Source organism: Hipposideros armiger, unplaced genomic scaffold, assembly GCF_001890085.2.
Source record: "Hipposideros armiger isolate ML-2016 unplaced genomic scaffold, ASM189008v1 scaffold_471, whole genome shotgun sequence".
Lineage (NCBI taxonomy): Eukaryota > Metazoa > Chordata > Mammalia > Chiroptera > Hipposideridae > Hipposideros > Hipposideros armiger.
The window spans coordinates 277,970-305,005 of NW_017731821.1; the positions used below are offsets into that span (position 1 = coordinate 277,970).

Sequence of the window (27,036 nt, forward strand, 5' to 3'; positions counted from 1 at the left end):
AAACTTGTCTGTTCCCCTCCCCTGATTCCCAAACGCTGTTTCCCGATAAAATCTTTAAAAAAAAAAAAAAGAAGAAGAATGCCTGTATCAGGCAAAGGACGCTAACTTCTAAAGTCCTTGACTGCTGCAACAGGTTTATAAGTGGCCTGAAAGAGTTTCAGAGAGTTCTATGATATGTCTAGCGTCCACCTTCCCTTTCACTTACTTGCTTCTGCAAACACTTATACTTCTTATACATCAGGTGCTACGCTAGCCACTGGGGCCTCTGCTGGGGACATATGTCTGCTGCCCCTTACTGAATGGTAGCTACTTTGCTTTTGTTACATTTAAGCAAATGAGGTCACCAACATCTCAGGAATAAGTTACACGCAGGACCAGAGAAGTAAATCATGCAAAAACAAATACCATTCAGCCTCAAAGTCCCCCAACATCCAGTCCTGAGTGCCACCCTTTTTCCCCACCGCCATCCATCACTCCATTACCCTGGCTACCCACAGACAAGGCGCCTTTACCTCTCAGCTGCTGGAAGCAGGAGGCACTGCTGTCTGGCTCCAGGGGGTGCCTCAGGACCCCGTTGCTGGGCTTGGGTCTCTCGTATTCTCTTTCGGGGAGCATGGCCTGCTCGCTCTCCATGGCGGGGTCTGAGTGCGGGGGCAGAGACTGTGGAAACCCGAACATTAAGAGGGAAGAGAAGAAGAGTAAGGCACCGCAGAGCAGAAAGCCACCCCACCAGGCTCCGATCCAGCGGGGGTCGTCCGGAGTGATGTCCAGGTTACCTGCAAGGAGAAAGGGCCAAGTCAGTGGGAGGGGATACAGGGGATGCAGCGAGGCCAGACTGGGCTGGGGTGCTTCAGTCAGCAGCACAGGTGGGCCGAGGCCCCTGGAAGGGCCTGGGTTGGGGCCCACCGAACGCCGGGCAAAGCAGCCCCGTCATTCCACATGGGTGCTTCTATTTCTCCCAAAGCTGAAGACGTGATTGCTTTCCCACCTTAATTTTCTTGTCTGTTCTGTGCTTGTATCAGTCTAAACAAAAACAGCGAGAAGCCAGACACCCTCTGAATGTAGGCTGAAACCGAATGGCTTGGCAGAACTGCCAAGGTGTGTTAACAAAAACACAAGGAAACAGACACATTTATTTTCCAAGGGTACATTTTTCACTACGTCTACTCACTCGTACCCCGCAAAATGCAGCTAATCTGAGATCCCATTCAATACCCCAGGCCCTGTCTTAAATTGGGTTCACAGGTCCTAAGGGGCGGCACACAGCAGAAAAGCCAAGATGCCTGGGTTGATCCTGCCCATGTGTCGCAGTGCGGCCTCAGGCCAGTGATGTGAACGCTCTATGCCTCAGCTGACTTCGCTGTACAACACTGATGACGGTGACAATACTTATCTAGTTTTGGGGGAGACCAGACATTACGTGCTCAGAAGAGTGCCTGGCACGAACTCGAGCACTTAATCAACGTTAGCGTAATATTGGGCTGTCGGAAAAGTCATGACGTAGTTTTTCTATGTTTTTCATGGCAAAAATGTGTCATGAGTTTTCCGACAACCCAATATTTATGGCTAGGATCCTGTTTCCAAGCTGCGAGTGGATAGGTGGTGGCCTGTGGTTTGGGGCCAGTCCTCCAATGGAAAGCTTTGCAACCCACTTATATGCTTAAAGGTACCATGCATGTGGTTTGGCTGTCTTGTATTGTTATTTGATTTGCCAGCTGAAGTCATGAAGACATAAACTACAGCTCACCCCCTTGGTAGATGTTTTCCCCTCTCTCTACAACTGCCTTCCATAGCAGCACTCCCAGATCAGCTGCTGAGAAATGTCTCTCTGATAATAATCACACATCCCTGGGGCCTGGAAGGAAATTCTTGGAGACCTGGGCCACAGCCTGTGAGCTAACAGCTAATAGGGCTGCAGGCCTGGACCAGATGGACGGACAGACTTGGGAAGAAACATGACCGCAGGCACCAGATGACCACCACTTGTAAAAGGCTCTCCCTGAAGACTCTTTAGCTAATGCTGACGACAACGCCAGCTGTCATTTATTGAAGGCTCCCCTTGCATCGGGCCATAGGCAGAGTGCATCCTTAAGTGTTCCAGTCAATCCTTCCCACAACACTACAAGGTAGTCTTTTATTACCCCTTATTTTATGTAGGTCGAGAAATGGAGGCTTACAAAGGTGAGGGACCTTGCCCAAGTTCATAAAGATGGAACACGGGTATTCAGATGCCAGAGGCTACGCTCTTGACCACTCTGTGACACCGGTGACCCCTCTTGATTGTCTGGACTTTGTTTTCGGCTCCCTGGGGGCCCTCGGTAGATGGTTAATTCCTGAGCTTTGTGCAATAAGCCTGAGACCACCAACGCTCTGGCAGGTGGCCAGCTGGCCTTTTGGAATATCAGTGGTCTCTGTCCTGGAGACCTGGACATCACAGCACTAGCAACAGGCAGGACACCACAATGGACCAGGTGCTTTTGGTAGCTGCTTGGTGTTGAATCCCAGCTCTGCCACTTGCTAGCATGTGACACTGTGCAAGTTCCTTACCCTCTCTGAGCCTTAGGCTCATCATTTGCAACAGAAAGATGATGTCTACCTAGAACGCTTGCAAAGATGAGGTACTGAGCAAGAACTACCTGACACATAGTAGGCGCTCTTATTATTTCTACTTTTAGGTATGTATTTATGTGGACGGGAATTTTAAGATACAGGTTTTTCAAAAAAGGGGATGGCACGGAAAAACACAAGGTGATCTCAAAAGCATCTTTATGTATAAGAAAGGAGAAAAGGAAGTAAGATTGCCCAGGGTCGCTGAGCAGGAATGTTTTCACCATTCATTCACAGTTTTCTTCACCCGCTGCCAAGCGATGAATGAAAACAAAAGACGGTGAGAAGGAGCTGTTGTCCCCAGGGAAGGGGGAATGGGAACGCTGGCAGATGTGAGCCAGTAGAGAAAGAAATCCTGGCAGTTGGGATACAAAATTAGTAGCATGTAGAGACTCCTATTTTAGTTAGGAAGTTAGTGACTCTCTTCCATGTGTGAGAAAACATCCCTGAGAAGGGGCTGCCATGGGGGTTGTGGTGACTGTTTATGTGAGCGTGTCACCTCGCTCCCTGCATGTAGGTGGAAAGCTGACGCTGGATTTGTAAGGCAGGAAAGAGCACAGGCTCTGTGTCAAGCGGAGGTATGCCTGCCCCTCAGGCAAGGGGAGGGGAAGCGTCTGCAAGAAGGTGTGTGGAGGGCAGGATTTTGGAGCTCTTACAACAACCACAGTTGACTATTGTGGTTGATTTGTTTTCTCTTTTTCCTCCATTTCAAATACCCAGAGCCCTGGCAGGGAGAGGAGTAACACGCCGAGAAGAAACCAGGGGGCTTTGGTGCATGATGCTCTCAGGACAGGGTGGCGTAGCGAGCCGAGTTTCAGTCTCATATTGGTGGCTCTGGGAAGACAACTGACCCTTGAACCCAGTGTGAGAACGTCTTTGCTCAGGCACTTCCTTTCTCTACCCATCTCCACAACGAATGGCATTTTTTTTTATGAGGCATTTTGGCCAGTTATGGTGAGACTCTCCCTCCACCTGCTCAGCGGATAACTGCTCTCATATTATCAATGTGGAGAGCTGTCTGTATTGGCTGGCCAAGAGTGGTGTGGCGGCCGTTACTGATGCCTGCCTTTGGGTCTCCTTGTCTGAGAATGAGGAAGATTACACCGCCCTTACTGTGAAGTTCAGTGTGGCCATGCGCCAGTGCTCTTCCAATGAAATGTGAGCAGGGGGACATGGGTCACGTCACTTCTGTGTGGACATAGGTACGTATGAGCTGGTGCATCACTGGCCATGCTCTTTTCCCCTGCCTGACGGTGGAAACATGTGAAATCCTTTTAAGATAGTGCCCGGGAGGCTATAATGAACAGAAAGTTCCTGCTGACCTGCACTGGGCATATGGCACGAGCAAGAACTAAACCTGTATTATTCCAAGTCTACAGCTGTTAGGGGTGTTTGTTACCCCAGCAGAACTGAGCCTACCCTGACGTATACAAAACGATTAGAGAATAAAAGTTCATGCTCCTTAGGAACACTGGTCCTGGGCAGGCTTCGGATAACAAAAGTATTGTTTTAGGTACAATTTGGGGCAAGGTTTGTGAAAACCTCTTGATTTCGCTGGTTCTAGTTAACGTCTAGATCTTTAAAAAAAATTACTGCAGTCCCAGCCTTTCGGCAAGGGCTGCTTGCTGTCAAGTCAGATGCCTAGGACAAAACGGAAAAGCACCGCTCTGTCTCATTCGCTTAGATGGATCAAACTGCCAATGGGACGAGAATCACAGATGAAGAAAGACGTTGAACACAACGAGGTGGGGGCAGCATCCCCGGCATTGCATCCTGGGGTCGCTCTGTGAGGCGGAGCTGCCTCCAGCCACTTGTCCACCCCCGGGTCATTCCAGGCTCCGAGGGAAGATGCTGGAACAGGAGCAGTGGAGTGAGGAGAGCCCCATACTGAGTCACCACGATAGAAATGTCTGCCTGCCGTGAGGCTGGCCCAGTGCGGCCCTGCCCTTGCACAGGTGTCTTAGGCTCAGAAGGATTCCCGCTTTGCAAGATCCATTTTTATAACCCTTCCATGTCTTGGAATGCGTCTTAAAATCCGACATGCGGAGTGTTTTTGTGGTTTTGTTGGGTAGGCTGATTAAGCCTCTGGAGGCCGTTTGCTCCCTCTGTTGAAGGTCGTGCAAACATATGGAGCGGAGATTTCCTCCCATTTCCGAGGACCATTATCACCACTATAGTTTCGAAAGAAAAACCACTGAAACTAGGGTTGAACCAGTTTGCAACTAAGCAACCAACCCACCCAGGAGGATACCTGAGGCTGTAAGAGGGACAGAGCAGAGCAAACTGGGGACATTAACTTCTTACTCTCAGGCCATACTGATGTGTATGGCTCTCTGGGTAGTCTTTTTTTTTTTTCTTTCTTTCAGTCCATTTACCTATTTGCCTAACCTATTTTGTGAAACTTCTGCTATGGGACCCAAGCGTTCCAAGAGTCTCATTACAGGCCTAGTTAGAAAGCACGGACAGGAAGGGGCTGAGGGGGGCGGGCAGTATGGAGCCCTCAGGATCCCAGCCACTGTGCTAATAATTAGTCCAACAAGAAGGACTCTGGTGACAGCAGCCAGCCCTAGAGTGCCAGAGCAGGGCCTCTCAGCTTGTTGACCTTATTCACGAAGCAAAGAGACGGACATGCCGTATTCCAGCTGCAAACACCACACAGCCATGACGTCAAGGAGCTGGCTGGTCCACGCCTTCGGACGAGTCTGGTGAGTGAAGCTGTCATGTCAGCAAGGCCTTTGTCCAAGGAAAGGGTGGCCAGTTTGGGGCCAGACAGGCCTGGGGGTGGAGTCCTACTAGCTGTGGAAATGAGCTCGCCTCCTGGGTTCCTTCATCGCATGTGACTTTACTGGGCACCTGCCACACGCCAGGCCCGTGCTAAGTGGGGCGTGTCATTAGCTCCTGTCCTGCACGCACAGGGCCCGGAGGAGAAATGTCCCCAGGAGTACACGGCTCGGAAGGGGTGTAGTCGGGAGGTCTGACTCCAGTGCCGGCACTCAGAGCTCATCACCGCCTGAGGACGCCTCCTCTGTTGGGAGGATAAGAGTTCCAGTGGGGATGTTCTGACGGTCAAACGCGGCAACCCCTGTAGAGCTTTGATAAGTGGCCCACTCAGGCTGATGTTCTCAGCGAGCCTCCTCTTCTGATAAGCCCACGAGGTTAAGGCTGGTCATCAGTTCAACGCTTTGGGGCACGCTCTGCTGCCAGGTCCTCCTTTGTTCTAGGTCCTGTTCTCGACTGGTCTCAGTTTTACAAAGCGATTCTCAACTAAGAAATTCTGGGGGCACCATCATTCCTTCCCTGCTGACAGAGGCGGCATCTAGTCTCCTTAAGCAGAGAGGGGCAAAGGGAGCCCTGCCGGGACCACATACCCACGAAAGCAGCAGGGGCAGGTGCCTGTGTGTAAGCGCAGCCAGGGGAGCCCTCCCGGGAGCTGCCCCTGGGGTCTCTCCACCCCATAGCGGGCCGTTGCTATAACCCACGGCCTCCCCTGCACGGGGCTGTGTGCGTGGCCCCTATATGCTTAAGGACACATTCCCATGGGATGGACAGTCCTACAGAGGAGCTCTGTCTTAGCTGGTGAGGAAAAGATAGGGGAAAGTCACCCCTAAAAAAAAAGATTAAAAAAAAACCCAACACTAAGAACCCCCTCCTCAAAATACAGCCCCAATCCACTCACAGAGAGAACACTTTTCAGCCACAAGATCAGAAAAATAAAAATTGCTGGGAACTTCAGAATTCTATGGCTGGCTCCCTAACAGAGTAAATTATATTCTTCTGCCCTCTGCTGGTGAAGAGTAGCACCAGCCCTCCCCTCGCCTCCAGAAAGGAGACAAAAGACAGGGAGTGACTCACAAAGCATCCTTCCATTTCTTAGAGACACATCAGGTCAGAACCTGCTGTCAACGTGTTTGGGGGAGAGGCTGCCTTCAGCAAGATGCCCAGACGGTATGGAAACGCACCCCTCTGCCTTGCTCATGGGGAGTCTCAGACTGCTAATGAGCCGAGACCCACGGATGAAGGGGCTTCACACTGGGCCTCCGAGGAGGAGGAAAGATGTTGGCTAGAATGGGGTGGGGGCGGCACCCCTGGCTGAGGGAAGAGCCTCAGCAAAGACACGGCTTCCTGGGGGGACTGTGCGTGGAACAGCTAAGCCACCTCCAGCCACTTGTCTACTCCTTGGTGACTCCAGGCACAGAGAAAAGATGCTATTTCATTCCTAGGAGGGAGCTTGGTGGAGGGGACTCCTGAAGTAGAACTATCTGTACACTTGGCTCAGGAGGTCTGGGCTTATATAGATATGTCCCTTGGACTGGAGACATCCCTGACCTTCTCTGGGCCTCAGTTTCCACATTTGCAAAATGAAAAAGTTGGAAGTGAATGATGTCTGTGGTTCTTTTTGGTTCAAAGAGTCTGGTCATCCACAGGCCTTGATTCAAAGGGGCCATTGATGGTATGCTGAGGGCAAAACGGGCAGCCTGGCCGTGGCTTCTTTGCCCAGGTGACACTGGGAGTGCGGCCCCCTCCCAACCCCTTTCTGCTATCCCTGCCTTGTGCTACCTTTGGCGAAGTGGCGGGAGCTGGCTTTTTTGTCCACATAAGCAAGATGGCAGCTGAGCCACCTCTTGTGCTGTTTTCTCTAACCCTCATCCGGCTCGGAATAGGGTTCAAGGGGCCAACCCACAAAACAGCAGCCGCGTTCAATCACCTCCCAGAAAGACCCAGCACTTTAAAAGAATAAATAAATAAGGCTGCATTTGACTCCTTTTTTTTTTTTCTCTCCACTCGGAAATTTGTAACATCATTAGCTACAAGTAAATATATCAGTGAGATTAATGGAGTGAATCACCAAGTGACTTGATTGGATCTAAAGCCGCATTATTTCTTTGGGGTGAATTAGTAAATTTAGCACTGTCGAGAGATGATGGATTGAGAACGCAGGGGCTAGGAGTCCTTATTGATCCCGACGATAGATCGGCACAAGGAGAAGCTGGAATGGCTTTCCGCACGCTGTTTTCAGAGAGAAAGGAAACGCAGGTTCTCTGCCCACTTAGTTCACTGCACAGGAATATAGCATCCTCTTCCGAGCACACAGTCGAGCTCTGATCACCTGTGGTAGGCAGCGTCTAAGATCGTCTCCAACGATCCCAACCCCTTGGTATTTACGTCCCTGGGTAGTGATCCCTTCTGCGGAGTGTAGACCAGAACAAGCGGCTTGCTTCTAACACACAGATTGCAGCGGACACAATGAGCTGTCACTTGTGAGGCTGTGGCTTCTGTCTCAGGTGCTCTCTCTCACCCCCTCTTGGGGTTGTTCACTCCAGGGGAGCCATGGTGAGGTGGATCCGTAGAGAGGCCCCAGGGAGGGAGCCTGAAAGTGGGTCTTCCTCCAGGTGAGCTTTGAGGTGACTACAGACCAGGTAGAGACCTTGATGGCAGCCTCATGCCAGACCCTGAGGCAGAACCACACAGCTAAACTGCTTCTGAATTTCAGAGCCACAGACACAGGCCGGGAGATAATAACTGCTACACTGTCGCTAAGTGTGGGGTCACTGGTTACACAGCAACAGGAAACTGGTACACGACTGACTTGCTCTGGCCACTGAAATGTGAGCAGAAACAATGTGTCTCATTTCTGAGCAGAAGCTTCCAGAGCCAGTGTGAAACCTACCACAGGCTGGTTTCCTGCTTTGGCAACTGTGCAGCTGGGGTCAGAGGGCGCTTCTGTGATCCACGGGCCTGGAGTGACCGTGATGAGCCAACGCTCGCCCTCCCCAGCACTGCCAACCTGCACTGGACATGCAGCGTGACCGAGAAATAGACTTTGGTTGCATAAAGTCTCTTAGATTTGGGAATTATTTGTTATCACGGCATTATCTAGCCCACCCTGACACGCACATGGTCCAATCAAAATGTGCTAAGGAATTGTGGGTGGATGGGTGGGGGGCGCGGGTCTGGAGCAATCTGAGAAACACACTTGCTCTTCCTGCTAAGAACACAAGAAGAGTTGACTGAAATAGTTTTGAGATGTAGTATGTTTCCTTACAAAGGCCACCACAACAGTGTTATACAGGAAGGATTTTCACAGATTCTGTCTCATTGGCCCCTTCATACACCTGTACTTCCAGAATGCATGCTCCAACTTTTAGTTCAGAAAGTGGGTTCCTCATATAGGTCGATGGGCCAACATTCAGTGAGTAGGTGTACGGCAGGCACTTCTACATCTATGCTCATTTGATTCTTACAATAGCCCCGCGAGGCAGATATAATTAGCATTACTCTTAAGGTACAGATGAGGAAAATATAGATTTCAGGAGTAAAATCAAGTACAGGGGGTTATTCAGCCTAGGTAGACCCTGGCAGAATGCGGATTTGAGGGTCCAGGCCCTCTGAACCCACACCTCCCGCTCCTCCCGCATAACCTCAGGTGGGACGCCAGCTACAGGGGTGGATGCTGTCACTGTAGGGAGGTCTTAGAACCCACAGGCTGACAGCTCCTTTATAAGGGAGGAAAGGCTTGTAGATAGTGGCTAGAAATTAAGAGATATTTCTTACTTGTATCAATGAAGACAGCATCCACATAGATTTTGGTACAGAAAGAGCCCAGGATAAATCCACAGGCTGGTCCGAATACCAGCATCGTGAACAGGATTCCTGAAAAAAAAAGAAGATGAAACAAAGATTAGATTAAAAAAACACAGAGTCCAATCAACGAGCAAAATTGTCAAAGGTCAGGGAAATTATGTTACATCAATCAGATGAGATGTCTGATTATACAATTGACATTATGGGAATTAGTTTAAAAACCCTAGAGGGGGAAAGCATGTATTACTAATTTTTGGAACTCTACCGAAACATTCTGGATTACGCAGGAATTCTATATAATATTTTGGTAGGCTGCTTTAAAATATTTGTGGGCACCCAGTACACTTATTTTTAGAGGACTCCATCCCACATCATATCAAGCGTTAAAATACAGACATGTCAATCACTAAACATTTTTTCTGCCATAAACATTTTTTGAAATAATTTTTTATAATTTTGCTTTTACTCTTATTTGGTGTTATGTAATTTGTTTAATTTACGGTTGGCTAAGATTTCTCAGCACTCACTGTGCAAACTCAGGATTTCTTGCAAAGTGAGAAAAACTGAAGCCACAAATTATTTTCAAACGTAATGAAATGTTTAGGGGCATTAAATTTAGCAAGTAACAAAGCTGAGATAATGGTACGCTTGAGAACATTTAATTAGGTATTTATTCATTTCAATTTTGCATTCCCCCCCGGTATTTTGGAGCTGCTATCTGCTGTGGTTGTAATAGTCATTTCAGGACTCCAGCTTTTCCACAGCACTTGCAAAGATTGTACTAGGCACAAGCGTTAAGTAGCTGATGGATATAGTACCTAGAATTTTGTACAAACCTTTTGGATCATTTCGGAAAAGGATTGAGCTCAAATTAAAATGCACAGTCTGTAACTAAATTTCAATTTGCTAGACATTTCCCAAGTACTGACAGTTCTCCAGGTCCTGGGGATAAAAACAAGAGTGAAGCAGTGGCCATTCCCTGAAGATGCTGGCCACTTACGGGGACAATCAATACGTGTGTCAATATAACCGAAGCAGCCGCATGAAAGGGTGGGTGCTAACAGGTCCACATGGACCACGAAGAACAAGGTAGGAGATAACTGACACCAGAGGGAATCTGAGCTCAGCTGGAGGGTAATTCTAGTCTGTTCCCAAGGGTAGACTCACTCAGCCTGAATTCTCCAGTGACGTCATCATGAAACCACTCAGATAGTCATCTATCCAATCAACATTTATTGAGTGCCTTCTGTGTGCCAAGTATTGTCAAGAAGGCGGATTCAGCACTGAATCCAATGGTCAAAAACTCTGGCTTCTTGGAGCTCACCGACTTGGGGGGCCAGGATGCAGGGTATCTGAAACTCTTGTACATGGAGGGTAGGAGTGTAAAATGGACAGCCACTTGGCAAACTTTGGGCAGCGTCTGAAAACCTGAAGACGACCCAGTGACTCACAACTCTAACTCCTACATAATACTCTGCAGAAAGTCTGACACCACTTTGGAGATACAGCCAAGAATGCTCATGCCAACGCTGTAAGATCCCAAACTGCAAGCAACCCAAAAGTCCATCCATAGTAGAACAGAAACCAGTCATGACATCGCCACACCGCAGAATTACAAAGGTTAAGCCCCTTGCCCCATGGTGGCAGCCTGACCCTGTGCTCCTCTGCAGCACTGGGTCCCCAGTTAGCTCAGGTTAAAGAACAAACCCCGACCCCCACACCCTGCTATTCACAGGCAGGGTCTGCTGCTTACACCTTGCACAGGCACCAGCACCAAGCTGAGGAAGCCCTTCCTGCGGGTGGATGGACATGGACGCCTCCTCAGAAACCAAAGCACACAGCAGGAGGCCTTCCCACCTGACGGAAGGTAGTGTGTGTGTGTGTGTGTGTGTGTGAGAGAGAGAGAGAGAGAGAGAGAGAGAGAGAGAGAGAGAGAGAGAGAAAGAGAAGACTGGGTCCTACAAGTCCACCTGGCACACCTGGGCAAGCCCAGCCCCCTGTTTATGTTGGTTCCACATCTGAAAAGTAGAGATGCTAAGAATATTTTAGGGTGCTGCAGGGAGGAATACAGGACGGCAGATGTCAGGGCCCCATGTGACCCCGGCACAGATGAAGCACTTTATACCTGTTAGCTTCCACTGATGCTCCACGGCTTGGCTGGGTGACAGAAGAACCCAGGAAAGGGAAGATGCTGTGGGTGCCCCCTTTTCCTCCTCTCAGGGAGCCCTATCTTCTGCAGCCAGGCCCCCTGGAGGCCTGCTCTTTATTGTTTCCTGACTGACAAGGAGAAGGAGACTCCCATCAGTGGGCCGGCCACAGCAGCACGCACTGTATTGCATGAAGGAGAGATGCCAGTGTGACACAGGAGGCCTGGCTTCCATGCCAACAGCCCACCAGGGCCGGGACAGAGCGGCGAAGGCCTCTGCCACCTGCAGGCACAAGCTCTTCATGCAAAGCCAAACAGGCCATCCAGAAACCCAGGGACCTCTTCCAGCGGCCCTACTCACTTTGAAATGAGACCAGTCTGTTAGAATTTCTGAGGGTCACTATGTGGAAGAGGACAGGGAACGACACCTGCCTCAAGATGGCACAAATGCTCCCTGGGCCTCAGTTTGTGCCTCCGTAAAGTGGGCGGGGCAAGAACCCCTACCTTCCTGGGAGGCCTTCAAGGATCAAATGCCCCAACAGGGCTTCAAAGAAGTTCCTGGAACACAGAGTTTCTCAACAGAAACATTAGCTGTTATTCTCACTGGGACTTCCAACAGCAGATTTTCTTCTCTGCTTCATGAGTTTTACTTTATTTGATGACTTAGGCAAGAAATGCTTATTTTAGAGAATGTGGAAAAGACAGCATCCCATAAAAGAATACCATGGTGCTCGTATTTCCTTTTGGGCATTCCTGCACTTGTACGGAATTTCTCCCTATGTGTTTTTGCACTGGTGGGACTAGATAGCTTAATTTAAAAATAAGTTCTCTTTTTTTAAACGAAATCATTTTAGAAGAAACACATGCCCATGGAAGAACAATCTGAGAATAAACCCAAGATGGAGAGGCATCACAACACAGTGCCGAGAACACAGACCCCGGCGCTGGCCAGTGTCTGCACTCACCAGCTGTGTGACCTTGGAGAAGTTATTTTACCTTCTCTGAGCCTCTGTTTCCCCCAGTGGGGATAATAGTAGTACCTGCCTCACAAGATTGTTTTGAGGTTTAAGCGATGAATGCACACGAAGGGCTTTCCACAGTGCCTGGCATACAGTAAGTGCTCAATAAATTTTAGCTATTATTATTACGGTTACAAGGAAGATAGCAGAAACCACCACTGCTCACCACCCAGAGGAAAACACTGGTATTCATTTAGATACTCCCTTCCAGCCTATCTCTAACCATGAGGTTGATTTTTTTTTTTTTTAGAATAATTTTATAATAAATACTCGACACAGCTCTCCTCATAGAAAGCCTGGAAACAAATAAGATTTTCTAAAGAATCTTTTTTTTAAAGAACAGAATTATGCACTGAAGTAGAATTTAAGGTGCTGATGGAAGAAAGTTTCAAGAACCAGGTACGTCTCGGCCACCCTCGGGAGAGTGATGAGGAGGAAGCTAGGACACTCTGGACCCACACTGCCCAGCACCCAAGGCCCAGCTCCGGATCTCTTCCTGGCCATTAGAGGGGAGGACAACTAAGGCCACTGTGATCTCATGTGACAGCCCTGACTTCTTAGCAGTGACTGAGACAGCTGAGCAGGGCAGCGGAAGGGCGGAGCTGAGGGTTCTGGGCACGACAAAATGAAAGCCCACCTCAGAGGAAGTCTGTGGTTTTCTATGCAAGGTTCCTGAGATGCGCCTGATACAACTTCGAGAAAACGAGACAACATTCTCTCCAAAACCATCTTACTGAGCTGGTACATGTGGGTGACTGCTTCGGCCTCTTTTCAAAGTAGACTGGTCTAATTCATCCTCTCTTTTTGTCTGATTATACAAGTGATGTATTCAGAAAGTGGGGCAACCTACTAGTATCCTATCATCCTGAGGCAACAGCTTTCTTCACGTCTTTATCCCTTCTGAATTACCGGAGGTTAAACAAAAATTCTCATGACCCCTCTATAAGGTTCATGTTATGATACTCTTTTTGTAGATGGAAAAAAAAGCTCAGAGAGATTGGTCAACTGCCTCAAGGCCACACAGCTTGTACATGATAGAGATGCATTTGAACTCAGGCCTCCAGGACCACCTAGGTTCTAAGAGAAAGAAAAGACGGGACATCAGACAGTGGTGACACCTCTGGAACCAGCCAGCTCAGCTTGGCTCCTGGCTACACGTCTCAATTTCTGGATGACTCATTTCCTAACTCTGAGTCTGGGAATAAGAGCACTGAGAATTAGATGTAACGCATGCAAAGCTTCTGGTGCCTAAAACGTAATAGATGCTTTCTAGAATTCTCTGTGTCTCAGGGTCAATGATTCCAAGAAGGGTGGCCTGCATGGCTGATCTCCCCTAGGCCTGTGTCTCTGTTTCTTTAGCTGGAATCAGTCATTTTAACCCTGCATGGAGCCCTCAAGTGGGTAGAAGGCAGAGGACACTTTGGTCCATTGTGCCTCTTCCCCACTAGAGGGCAGCATCGGCCTACGAACAAGAGTCCTGACTTTTTGCACTTCACGTCCTCCACTTCCTAACTGCCCATGAAACCCTCCGTCAACGCACTGCTTTTCTCATTCCTGCTTGCCTTCTGTGTCCTCAGTTTATCCAAATGCTTTCTTCCATCTAGGAATCTACAAGCTGAAATTTCTGCCCTAAGAAGGAGTGATCTGCATCATATGTGCATGAATAAAACATGGTCCATACACAGCAGGAAGCCTGCCAAACATCGGGTACATATGTGTCCGGTGCGCATGGCCAACAGCCTGATAGCATTACGTCACTGACCCTGCTTAACTCTGAGCAGGAGGCAGAGGGAAGAGAGGATGAGGGGGCAACGATTCTCTGAACACAGATTACGTACCAGACACGGCACACAATTGGTGCGACATAATTATCCCCACCATAAACTTTTATAAAGGAAACAAAAGAGTAATGTTGCTAAGGCCACATGGTATGTGCAACAGTTTCCAAGCCCCTTCCCACGTATCAGAACGGTCCCCTCTGAAGTCAGCTGTATTCCTGGGTCTCAGCGTTGGCTGCACATTGGAATCATCTGGGAACCTTTAAAAAATATTAATGCCTCGGTCCTGCCCCCTGAGTTCTGATGTAGCTGGTATGGGGTGCAGCCTGGGTACTGGAATTTTCCCCAAGCTCTCCAGGTGATTTTATGTGCAGTCAGGTTGAGATCCACGGGGCTCTGCTCTTGCTGACCTTGACCAAGGAAACAGGTGGTGCCCAAACTGCGTCTGGGCACGTGGGAAAAGGGAAGGGCATGAACTGAATGCTCTCTGACATCAGCCCTAAAAGGTGGAGGGGCAGCCAGACACTGAGTGTGGCCAGACTGAGGTCATTCGCTGAGCCTGCTGGCGGAAGCTGGGTCTCTCCTGTGCAGCCAGCCGAAGCAGCCCCATATGCCACCACGACTGTGCGCTTGACTATAGAACCCTGCCTAGCGTGCCTGGCATAGCCCCTGGTGCTGTCTGGTTTCTAGGTTTTACTCGCACTGGTACTCAACCCAGTTTTTCCCTCTTCTCCAGGCCCTGAGACGTACATCAAAGGTCTACCCTCCATTCAAGGCCTGCCTTGCCTTGAATGCCACCTCCTCCACAGGGCCTTCCTAGATTTTCTCTCCTCCTTTCACTTCCTTCTTCTGCTACAGCACCTAGCCTGAGAATTCTTCCCCAGTCCTGCTTATCATGTGCCTGGATGTAAACATCAGGTTCCATGGATTAGGCGTGCCGTAATAATTGCAGGCTCAGGGCAATTATTATGGAGCCCTTTGCATGGAGGAGGGACCAGTGTTTGCTGAACTGTGAACTGAGTGCTACCCAGGCCTGGGAGGTAGGAAGCCCTAGCACTACGGAGCACGATGCATGGAATCCTACAAGGCGAGGCTTCTTGGGGACACTTGGGAAGGACGTGCGGTTGGTCAAAGCTGTGGTTGTTGGCAGTCTTGGTTTCTCAGCCCAGCTCACAGAGCTGTCTCTTGCTCCCTCCTGCCCAGCAGGGCCTTACCAGGGTGAGGGCACACGTCCCTCTGGCTGGCTGGCCAGTGGGCATGTAGATGTGATGCCCACAGGGGAGAGCCCACTGTCAGCAGGGCCAGGCTTTGTGGCTCCCTGGCCAGTGCCCCTGTAGGAATGACGTCTCAGGGCTGGCGTTACCATCAATTTTCCTGTAAGCTCTCTTTGTACGTGGCAAGCACCAAGGAGCAGAGCTGGGGCTGGCTGATTTTCTTCACAGTGCGAGCACACCCGCTCTCCCTCCATCCCCCATTAAAGTCCCTGGAAAACCCAGGGCCCATGAGTGATGGGGCTGCACTGGCTGATGAAGTGAGACAATGCTGTGCCAAGGTTAGCGCGATGAAGCCTCAGGCCACACGGGCAGGAAACCCACCCAAATAAACAACAGGCTGCACCTTCCTGAAGAGCCCACATCCTGTCTGCCTGTGCGGAGGGCCTTCCTAGAAGCTCTCTCTCTGTAGATTCTCTGAGATAACAGGGTGGTGAGCTTCATGGCTCCCTGCTGTTCCCACCCTCAGCCTCCAGCAGGGGGCAGTGGAGAGATGGCCAGGCCTGAAGCCTCGAGTCTGGGCTTCCAGCCTCAGCTAGGGCCCATGGCCACAGCAGCAGGAGGCCACGGTCAAGGCACTCAACCTGTCTCAGCCTGGGGATCACCAGCAGCACTGTGTCCCCCCAAATCTATTTGTTGAAGCACTAATGCCCCAGGACCTCAGAAGGTGACCGTATTTGGAGACAGGACCTTTAAAGAGGTGATTAAGTTAAAACGAGACTGTTAGGGTGGGCCCTAATCCAATAGGGCTGGTGTCCTTATAAGAAGAATAGATACCAGGAGGGTGTGTGCACACATGCACTGCCGTGTAAGAGCATAGGGAGACGGCGGCCATCTGCAAACCAAGGAGCGAGGCCTCAGAACACACCGACCCTGCCGACATCTTGATCTTGGACTTTCAGCTTCCAGAACAGCGAGAAAGTAACTGTCTGTTGTTTAAGTCCTCTCTCCACCCCTAGCTTATGGTGCTTTGTTATGGCAGCCCGAGCAGATCAATACACCTGCCAAGACCAGTGTGAGGATCGCATGTGATAGTGCACGAGAGTGCTTGCAAAGTGTAGAGTGCCACCTGAATGCCATGGGGCATTAGATGCATAAGGTGAGTCAACGCACCTTAATGAAACCGTCCTGGCACTCCCAGACGTCAGGAAGGAAGGGACACACAGCACCCTGCATGGGTGTCAGTGCTGGCTGGATATAAAACTAGCAGAGAGCTCTGTGCGTAGGGGGGCCTGGTCTTACTTATTACAGCTGAACCCCGCCCTATGTCCATCAGGGGGCAGGCACTGAGGTATACTTGCTGAATGTTCTACACAAGACAACGTGGAGCTTGCAGGGCGTGAGCTCGAGTTTGCCGGAAGAACTGCAGAAACTCAGATGAGGGGGATAGCTCATTCACAGCCGAGAGCTAGAATCGGGTTTTGACTCAGGGCTATGACGAGGGGCGATGACGGCGTTAGGACAGTGGCACTGACACCTAGCCTGCTGAGGGCTCAGTACCAGCATGTCCCACGCACTATCTCATTTAATTCTCACCAGAACCCTGTCAGTGGGTACACCCCCACTGTACACATCAGGAAAGCGAGGCACAGAAAGATGAAGTAACTTGCCCAACGGTACACTTACAGTAAGTGGGAAGCGGAAAAAAGAACAAAGACCAAAGATTTAAGGAAAGCGAGGAAAGAGAGGGAAGGGCGTCCAGGAGACAGCTGAGAGGTACGAGAGGCCCTGGCCGTGAGGTAGACAGCAGGAGCGGGCCCTCGCCAACCAGCCAAGGGCTGTGGAGCTGCCATGGGGCCAGGCTGTGGCTGCCTGGCACGGGAGCACCGGCAGCTCCTGGGCAGAGGCGCGTCCTGCAGATGCCGAGTGTCAGGATGACAAACCTGGACGCAAGACATGGGGGCAACGGAGGGAAGAGGAGCAGAGAGGCCAGTGGGGATTCAGGGGGCGGCCCCACAACTGGGTAGGAGCTCAGGTTCTCAGGGCCCCCAATCCTGCACTTCCTCCCACCCACCATTTGGCAGGAGGAAACCGCAGCAGAAAGGCTGAAGTCCGCGGAAATCCTTCTAATAAATTCGAAAGGAACCTGTGTGTGCAGGGTGCCGGAGGCTCCTCTCTGAGCCTTAGCCCGCCTGCCACTTGGAAGCCAAGTGAAGAAGACAGAACTGTCCCAAGTACACATACACACACCCAGGTTGGACTCTGCCCCTCACTCAGTGGGGGAAGCCTCTAGGCCTTACTTTGGCCATCCTCAAGTCAACAAGCGCGCGCTCCCCCATAGGTGGAAGCGGGAGACGAATGCTTAGCATTTCCGCTTGTCTGTCACCAGAGGGCGCCAGACACCTTCTCATGCCAGGGACAGCTGCCACAGGAGGCGGAGGGGTGCCGTTCAGAGTGGGAGTCACCCACCTGTTCCTTGGATGTGTGGCTTCCTTGCCTGTTGGAGAACACGGTGGCAAATGACTTGACAGATCTGTGGTCATTTAGTGAAGGTCGTCACGCTGTGTCTGGCAAGAAAACGACGCTTTCCAAAACGCGTGTGAAGGGTGAGGGAGGCCTTCCAGATGGTAACGGATTATGGACCGAGACCTCCCCAACTGGTATAGTCTCTACTTGACTAATCTTCCTAAATCTTGTGAAATCATATTCCTCTCCTGCTTGAAACTGTCAGGGGTGCCCTACTTGACAACATGAAGTCCAAACTTGGGCCTGGCAATGTTGTGGGCAGGGGCAGGGCCGAGATGCCAGGCTGCACGGCCACGCAGGGTGCTGGGTGGACTGGCCTCTGCGAGCAGAATGGAGACACTGAGATGGGCAGAGCCCGGCCCAAAGTCCCCGCTGAGTGCACAGTGCAGGGTGGGGGCTGGTCAGGCTCTGAGGCGCCCACATCAGCAAGAACAGTATACAAGGAGGCCAGTGAGTGCCGGCCGAGTCTGCACAAAGTGTGTGTCCTAATCAGGCAGTGGGGCCGGGAGGGGCGGCCAGGGGGAGGTCCCTGGGCATGGCCCATCAGCCAGTCAGTGGACTCAGGCCCAGGTCCCTGAACAGGCGACCCTCCATGATCAAATGAGCAGAAGCAGCCCAGGTGTCGTTCAGAGGGGACACGATGGGGACAGGGGCTGGGATTCTGGGATAAATAAGAAACCCCACCATCAAAACTCTCTTGCCATACAGGAGAACCGACAGCAACGAAGACCTGAAACACGCCTCAGAACACGGCCTGCACCTGCAAAAACCTCTGTCTAAAGGCAGGGCTGGGCCTTGTCCCAAGGTCGCAACTGGGACAAGACAAGCAGACTGCCAGTGACGGCCACATCCTCCCATTTCAACCTCATCCCCAGTGGGGCCCGTTGACCAAGAGTTTTGTTTGAAGAACCAAGGAAAATGGTCAAGGTATGGGCGGACTGCAAATTTCACCCTGCTTTCTCACTAAGGGGGCAACGGTTGCTTGCTCACACGGCTGTCTGGTGACTTTGAAGCCTGACAAACCTCGAGGGTGGGCCATTAAACGCCGGGTTTACGTTTTCTGTGAGAAGTGAGCCGTCACTGTCAGAAGTCGACAGAGCTCAGTAAGCATCCCATTGGACCAACTTCATTTCCTCAATGGCTTTCTGGAAGGGTCAGGAGGCTGACTGGGGGTGGGTGGGTGGAGTCAGAAACACGTCAGATCTTGAGACAGGCACAGACTGGATAAAAGCACCTGCTCACTTTCCGAGAGAGGGAAATAGCACTGGTGTCGGGACCCAGGGCTGGACGAGTGTCCTCCGGCCAGCAGAGCAGGTGCATGGAGTCTTGTAGAGAGAGGGAGGGAGGCAGTCTTGTCCAGTTCTCTACACAGGCAACAGTACAGTGACACATTGTGCCCACTTGACAGGGAAGATCAACATACTGAAAGTAGTTTAAAGACTCAAGGTGAGTAAAACAGGCGGAACCCACAGATTCAGATGATCAGTGTGGAATAAAGCCAGGCCCGGTGGCGGGGCTGTGGGGCGAGCACACCCTCTGTATAGTCTCTGTAATGGGGACTGTCACCTGGCACTTAGAACTGAATAAACTTGAGGGGCGCCCTTGCTTTTGCCAGAGAAAAAAATGAAAAAAACAAACCACGAACCCGTTCCCTACAATTCTAGAAGCTCTTGATTGTCTTTGAAAACCAGAATACGCATCCATGTCCACTGGTTCCTGACCAACCCTGCTGAGAAGTGAGATGCGCCCCCATGTCACCCGTCACCTGGTTCCGTGGGGTGAGGTGAGGAGAGAGGAAACGATTGACCTGGGGACGGCTGACCTCACTGACCACACCCTGCAATGGAGACCCGAACGGCTCGCTCTGCACAGACAATGAGACCAAGAGGTCACGCGGTCTTGTCTGCGCCCGGCCCATTTCGTAGCCTAGGATTTGGCTCGAAAATCTCCCAACTCGCCACTACAGCTCAGGTTTGAACACTGGGCTCCTGGGGTGCTGGGCAGGGGGTGGGGGACGGAGCTTGGTCCTTCTCCACTCTGCCGTGTGGACTCCGGCAGAGGGCTCGTAGTGGGCTGAATAATGGTCCCAGAAAGATATGTCCACATCTGGAGCATGGGGATGTGACCTTCTTTGGAAAAAACATCTTTGCAGATGTCATTAAGTTGAAGATCTGGAGATGTGATCAGCCCGGATTACCCCAGTGGACCCATAAATCCAAGTGTCCTTATCAAATACACAGAGAGAAGAGACAGACGGAGAGGAGAAGGTCGTGTGAAGCCCAAGGCTGGAGTGACACAGGCACAAACCAAGGAATGCTGGGGCCACCAGAAGCTGGGAGACAAGGAAGGATGGTCCCCAGAGCCTCCCAGGGAGTGTGGCCTTGCCCAAACCTTGCTATCAGACTTTGGGTCTCCCCAACCATGAGCAAATAAATGTGTTGTTTTAAACCCCTGGAAGGTAATACAGTCTTCTTTCAGGAAAGGGTCCCACGGCCAAAAGGCTAGAGAGGTGTTAATGGCAGCTGACACTTCATGGGTTCCTGAGTCCAAGCTACTCAGCCAGGCAGGCAGAGGGCCGCAGGCTGTCCTCTGAGCACCTTCCATCTGCAGCCCAATGGGAGGATTTGGGGTTCTCTCAGCCACTTCCCCTGCAGACTGGGAGCCACGTCTCCTTCCTCCTCACACTCGCTGCTGCTCCATCTTCCACCCAAGCCCAGCTCAGGCCAGCCCCCCAGGACAGTACAGCCCATGTCATAGCCAAACTTCACCGCTCACCCCCTGCGCCCCCACCAGGGAGCAATGTGCCTTTCACTACCTGTTCTTAATCTCCCATGGCAGGTCTGCACCCTTCTCGTCCTGGCTGGCTTTTCCCCCCTCAGATTCTTATTGTCTTTCTGTGCTCCCTCTGCCCCAAACATACTGCTGATCTGAAAAAATGACTTAAGAAATATACATAGACATTTTTTAAATTGTGGTAAAATTCGCATAACATAATTTACCATCGCATCCACTGTGAACAGTGCAGTTCAGTCGTGTTAAGCATATTCACATCTGTTCAATCAGTCCCCAGAACTCTCTTCTAAAACAGAGATATTTTTAAGGGATGGAAAATTATAAAAATATAAAAGTAAAGAGAACGAAGGCCTATCCGTAACCCCAACCATCATCAACTCACGTTCGGTTTCCCATCTACATCTCCTGCCTCTGTGTTATTTAAAAATAAATCGCAGAAATCTTTTGTCCCGACGTATTTCAGGACCTATCTTTAAAAGAGAAAGACAAAACCACAATGCTATCACCACACCCCAGATATTTAATAAGAACGGTTGGAGGTTCACCTTCAAAGCCCCTTCACATGCCAAAACTGCTCTGCCCTCCACACAGCTGTGAGGTGTCATCGAGACCAGGGCACGGGTGCTCCGAGGCTGAGTGAGTGTCTAAGCACAGCGGTGTGGGACGGAGCTTCCTCAGGCAGAGCACCCTGCCTCCCCCGTGCCCGCTGCCTCTCTGGGAGAATGACTTGCTTGCAGGAGCCGTTTCTGAATGGGCCTGATGACCAAGCAACAGAAGCAAAACCCCACCATGCTCTGACCTTCCCGGATTCTAATTTGCGCAGCCTCCCAGTTTGCCTTCTATACACACTTCTTCTGCTTTATCTTCCCATTATAAACGCCTAAAAGCTCTTGCGGTACGACATCTTAACAATTTTACATTTTATTTTTAGTCCTTTGTGGGGAGAGGCAAGAAAGGAACCAAGGAAGTGGGTTTCTGTCACCCGGGTGGGTCTCAGCCCCTGTTCTCAGGAGGGCTTTCCCTCGTGAGTCACTCGGTGAATCACTTAGAATTCTGCAGAGCTTCGTGGAGCTGGGGGCCTTTCGGTGACACAGAAAGATGAATGGGAAGACCACCGCCTCCCTCAGCAGGCCTGGCCCCATTCTGGGCTCCCTCTGTCCCTGGGGCCTGTGGATGGGGGTGGGTTCTGACACGGGGAGGAACACTGGGTCACATGAGGACCACCAAATCTAGGCCCCTTTGTCCAGGGTATTTATGTCCTTCTCCTTACTCCTATCCCACGGCACTGAAATTATCTGCATATATATCTGGGTTGGTCTACTGAGATCCGAGTTTCCGAACTTCGCCACTATTGACACGACAGGGCGGGGAAACCTTGGTTGTGAAGGGTGGGCCTGTGCATTGTAGGATGTTTCCCAGCATCCCTGGCATTGACCTACTAGATGCCCCTAGTGTAGACAATGAAAAATGCCTCCAGTTATTGCCAAATGCCCCCTGGGGGCCAGAGTGCCTCTGCCTGGGCACCACCCATTCCGAGCGTGTGCTCACTCTCTTAAGGGCAAGAGCCTCCCTCTGTCTTACTCCTCTCGGCCTCCTTAGCCCAGCACAGTGCTGGGCACATGGTAAGCATCACTAAATACCTGTGGATCTGGAAGAATCACCCCATGAAACAGGCGTGCGACCCACCGTGTTACAGGTCGGGCAACGGAGGCCCAGACAGGCTCTGAGTTCTTGGGTCACATGACCAGTGAGCGACGGGGCTGACGCCGCCACAGCTGCCCTGTTTCCCAGCCCCAGAGATTCTTCCGCCTTCTAGGTCTGGCCACCAAAGGGCAGCGGCTGTTAACGCCATTTGGCCAGAACCTTCCAAACGCCCACAGCTGCTAATGAATGAGTGTGGGCTAGGATTAAAGTCACGGTAGTCCCGTGGCCCGACTGAGCATGAGACGAGCAGGGTTAATTTAAAAAAAAAAAAAAGTCTCACTAGTAGCTTAAACCTGAATAAATGATAATGATTTGAATTAGGTTTGTAATAGAAGGCGGCCCGAGGAAGCTCGGCGCCCCAGTGTAGTCAGGCGGTGAATGAATTTAGTTACAGACTTGAAGTGCTGTCTTAATTAGGTTTGGAGTCGGCTTTCTTTTTTTGAAGAGGAAAGGAGAACAGAGTAAACTGTCTGATTCATATCTGAAAGTGGGAGCAAGGTGGGGGTGGGAGGATGGACTCACGTGGTTGGCAATCTAGCACCCAATGTGCTGAGCAGAACAGCCTAATTTCTAACCCCATCACTGCAGGCCGGCTGCTAAGGTTTCCTTTAAAGTCATGCCACTTACAAAGAGCATGAGAAGGCGTTATCATCTGTACCCTTGAGCTCAATCACGCCTGTCCCACCTGATGTCACACAGCCATGTCCTTAGAGGTAGCCTGGGGCACGTGTCATTACTTCCAAGTGGCCACAAAGGGAAACAGTAGCCTATACAGGTGGATGCTCCCAGTTCTAGAAAGCCAGTCCCGAAGGTGCAGCACAGTCTACCAGTTGCTGACACTTGACCCCAGGTTAATGCCTGAATCACATCATGCTTGTAGGTCTCCTGATGGCTCATGTGTGAGTCCACTGCACATCCCAGGTTTGAACTGCACGGGTCCACTTATACACGGGCTGCCATGGTTGCAATCCCTGCCTAGGGGTGGGGAGGCCCTTCCCTGGAGAGGAGTTTCCAAGAACCACAGTGTTTTCGGGAGTTGGGAGGTACTCTAGCCTCGCACCTGCCAAACTTCTCTTGTTTCTCCTTTTGCAGTAAACTCTTTCCTCAAATGAAAGCTCACACAGGAGATCAGTCTAAAACCACGGAAAGTAATGTCAAATTCAAGGGCTTGAATCTAGTCCGACCTCTTTATTTTACAAGAAGAAAAGGTGGTCCTGAGGTTCCAGGTATGAGCGTCCCTGCAAGGTCATGGCTAGGACTCCATGGCCCTTCCTAACGCAAAGCTGAAGCAAGCAGCCTGGCACCTCGGATGATACAGAGGACTCTGGGGCCCCTTCTGGTCTGTAGGACGGGGGTCTGGTCACCATGGGACATACCAGTGGGCATCACTACATGCAAACACACACACTTGGTGCCATCAGCAGGACTGGTCCTCAGTGCTTCCCTATTTAAGCTCCAGCTCTGTATCTCTCTCTCAATATTTAGACACAAGATGTAAACATGCAAACCAAGACTTACAGACACACCCCAGAACTGTGTATCCGAATTCTCATCAGGCTTATCCTTTCAAGGGTTCACACAGTCGTCCCCACGTTGGCGTTGATGTTAACTGAGAAACGGGGAACTTCGTATCCATGGAAATCAGCTAACCTTGACAAGGCCCCTCCTTGGCAGATGCCAGGCCCTGGATAAGCTCTACACACGTTGTCTCATTTGGTCCCCCACCGACTCTACAAGGCAGGCACTGTTCTTAGGCCCACTTTATAGATAAGGAAACTGAGGCTCGGAGAAGTCCAGCAACCTGTCCAGTGCCCACACATACAGAGCACACAGAAGAACGCGGGGTTGAAGTCACCATTTCCCCTAATGAACCAGATATGTCTCCAGTGAATTCAAGGTTTGCATCTCTCAGGAGCTTTTTCTTTAGTAATAATAACTTCAATCACTGCTATGCATTGATCCCTTACTACATCCTAGACCCTTTCTTTGCACACTGTCATTTCATTTCACAAAAATGCCAGAGGTAGGAACAATTATTTTCTGCAATTTGGAGATGAGGGGACTGAGGCTCAGCGCTGGTCACTGGTGAAGCCAGGACTGGAAACTGTCATTGCCAATTTTCTCCACTGATTCACTGAGTCCTTCTCGGAAGAAACAGGATGTCACCTGGGCACTTGCCCTTGGGTATGAAGTCCCCTCTGGAGTTTGGACTTGGGCCGCTCTTTCCTTCCCACTTCCTTCAAGGATTCATGAGGTCAACCTTCCAGAGGCTGGTCACGTTCTCCCAGAAATTCTGCCCACCGATGAGGACACCTCCCACCGGGGACTCAGCACGACCCAAACCCCTGGGGCTCCGGCTGGCAAAACGGACCACGACTAGTCCTCTTGCTTTACCTCTGTGACCGTCCCCCATAGGTAGTTAGTTTCCTGATTGCTAAGCTGCTTTCTCATTCCCTTATCTAAGCGGCTAAGGAATCTTCTAGCCTTCTAATGAACAGCTTCCTTGTTTTAAACTTTCCAGTCACGGGCTCAGCAGGATTATCACATAACTTTTTATCCACTTATAAACAGAAATCGCAGGGGAGTCGTAAATGTTTTAATATTAGATTGGGATGGTTGTATAACTCTGTAAATTGTGCATATAAAATGAGTGAATTTTATGGTATATAAATTATACCCCAATAACAATGCTTTAAAAAAAAAAAAAAGGAAAGAAAGGAGGAGAATTTTTTTTTTTTTTTAAAGAGCTAAAACGGGGGTTTGAACACATGGATTTCTTTAATTACCTCAGGAAGCAGAGGTTACACCGGAAAGGCTGGTGACATATTAATGGCAACTCAATTGAATAATCGAGTCCCTTCTCCTCTTCTCCTTGCAGAAAAACTGGAAGTCAGACTCCAACCTGACTGCATCCAAATGACACTCAAGCTCTGGTGAAATTTAGGCAGGAGGGAGGTAAGGGACAGGATGTTAGAGGCCTGCAGCAGAGTTTAGCAAGAGGAGTCTCCGTCCTGGGTCACACTCACAGGGGGTCATTTATTGAGGTCCCTACAGGGCCCCGTTAGAAGTCTGTCTAATGCAGGGCCCATGGCTTGAACAGCTGCAACGTCAGTCTTTTGCAGAGGTTGACTTGTCCCCAATCACGTAAGCTCAGGGTAAACACATCCCTAAGTGTCATTTATCTCATCTAAAAAATGACGAGACCTTGAGTATATATTTCATAAGGTTGCCCTAAAAGGTTCAATGAGTTAATGCCTGGAAAAAGCAAAAACTCGAAAAAATGCCTGATTCAATGATTAAAAAAAAAAAATGTGTGACATTACTTAAAGGGAACAAGTATAGGCAGAGCCCTTACCTTGCCCCTGGGGGCGAGTTTATTTGATTTCATTCAATCTTCACAATGATCCTTTGCAATGGCTTCTATGGTTCCCATTTTATAGATAGGAAAAGAGAGGCTGTCAGAAGTTCAGATATTGGCCCAGGTCCCCCAGCTAATACAGAGCAGAGCTGGCATTTGAACCCAGGCCTGTCTGACTTTGCAGCAGTTGTCACTTCTCTACACCATCACAATGATGTGCCCAGCGTTTGGACTGAAATGGGTTTAACTGGTTATCTATACACACGAGGGGCCCCAACTGGCATCTGCCATCTTTGCTGAGGCCCACACTCATTTCTCATGGCCACACGCTCAAAACCAGCCCCAGTGAAACATCACTGCACATCAGGTCCCCAAATGGTTAAACTTCCCTCTAGCTCAGAGCTCAGTACTTACAAGGAGAAGCCGAACTAGCCCCAAGGGGCTATTTTTAGCTCCCCATTTCCTCGTCCTTTTTGGGTGATCTGATAGCACAGGCTGAGTTAATGTTTTCTGTCCCGGTGTTTTCCTCTCACCAACCTTGAGAAATGCTAAGGCTCCGAAGGACTGGCCCAGTTACAGAGCTACACCTCCTGACATATAGAAAGGAGGCAGACAGGCACTGGTCCCGGGGCCCTCCCAGGGCTGCCCTGGGTGGGACAGAGGCTGGATGGAAGCCAGTGGCTTCCAGGCACACTGATTATAAAGCAAAAGCTTTAATAAACATCGGGCAGAAGGACCACACAATCCGGAGACCACACTCACGCGCAGGCCACATGAGCAGGTGCCCGAGAGAGAGGCCTGGCTTGTCAGAGACCGCCACTGGGCTCTGTCTCCAGGTCTCACCAGCTCCAAGTAGCTCCCCTAACAGCTTGCTAAGGTCTGAGAGTCACAATTAGAAATCCACTCCCTGGGCCAACTGGTCTCCCAGTCGCCAAGTCCTACCACCCTTTCCAAGTTTTTTTACGGCACTGCCAACAGAGTCGCCTTCTCCTGGACACACGGTTTGACCACAAAACTAATCAGTGATTTTTTTTTTTTCATTGACTTCCTGGTAAAATTCACATTTTCTCGTATGGTTCACAAAACATTCTAGCCCCTTCTCAGAAAGGCTGATCTGATTAGGACAGGGTCTGGCTGCTCTTGAAGCCATCCCCATAAAATTCACATGGAACTTAAACGTCTCCTCCCCCAAGACGCTGCCCCTACCTGCCCCGCTGAGCTTTCAGACACTTATTCCTTTGAGCATAATAAATGCTCAGCCCAAGTTGGCTGCACTGAATTAACTTAAGGCATCTGTCTCCAATTAAAACAT

At 50.4% G+C, this 27,036-nt stretch overlaps 1 protein-coding gene across 2 annotated transcripts in view; it reads right to left on the minus strand.

The window, feature by feature from the left end:
- SLCO3A1 (solute carrier organic anion transporter family member 3A1) overlaps positions 1–27,036 on the minus strand; it is a 249,399-nt gene that overhangs the window by 48,512 nt on the left and 173,851 nt on the right. For both annotated transcript variants that reach the window (XM_019666465.1, XM_019666464.1), the window contains exons 3-4: positions 9,160–9,258; positions 513–776 (exon numbers count right to left, since the gene is read on the minus strand). In XM_019666465.1, coding sequence (XP_019522010.1) covers positions 513–776; positions 9,160–9,258 — 363 coding nt within the window. The remainder of the gene's footprint in view (positions 1–512; positions 777–9,159; positions 9,259–27,036) is intronic.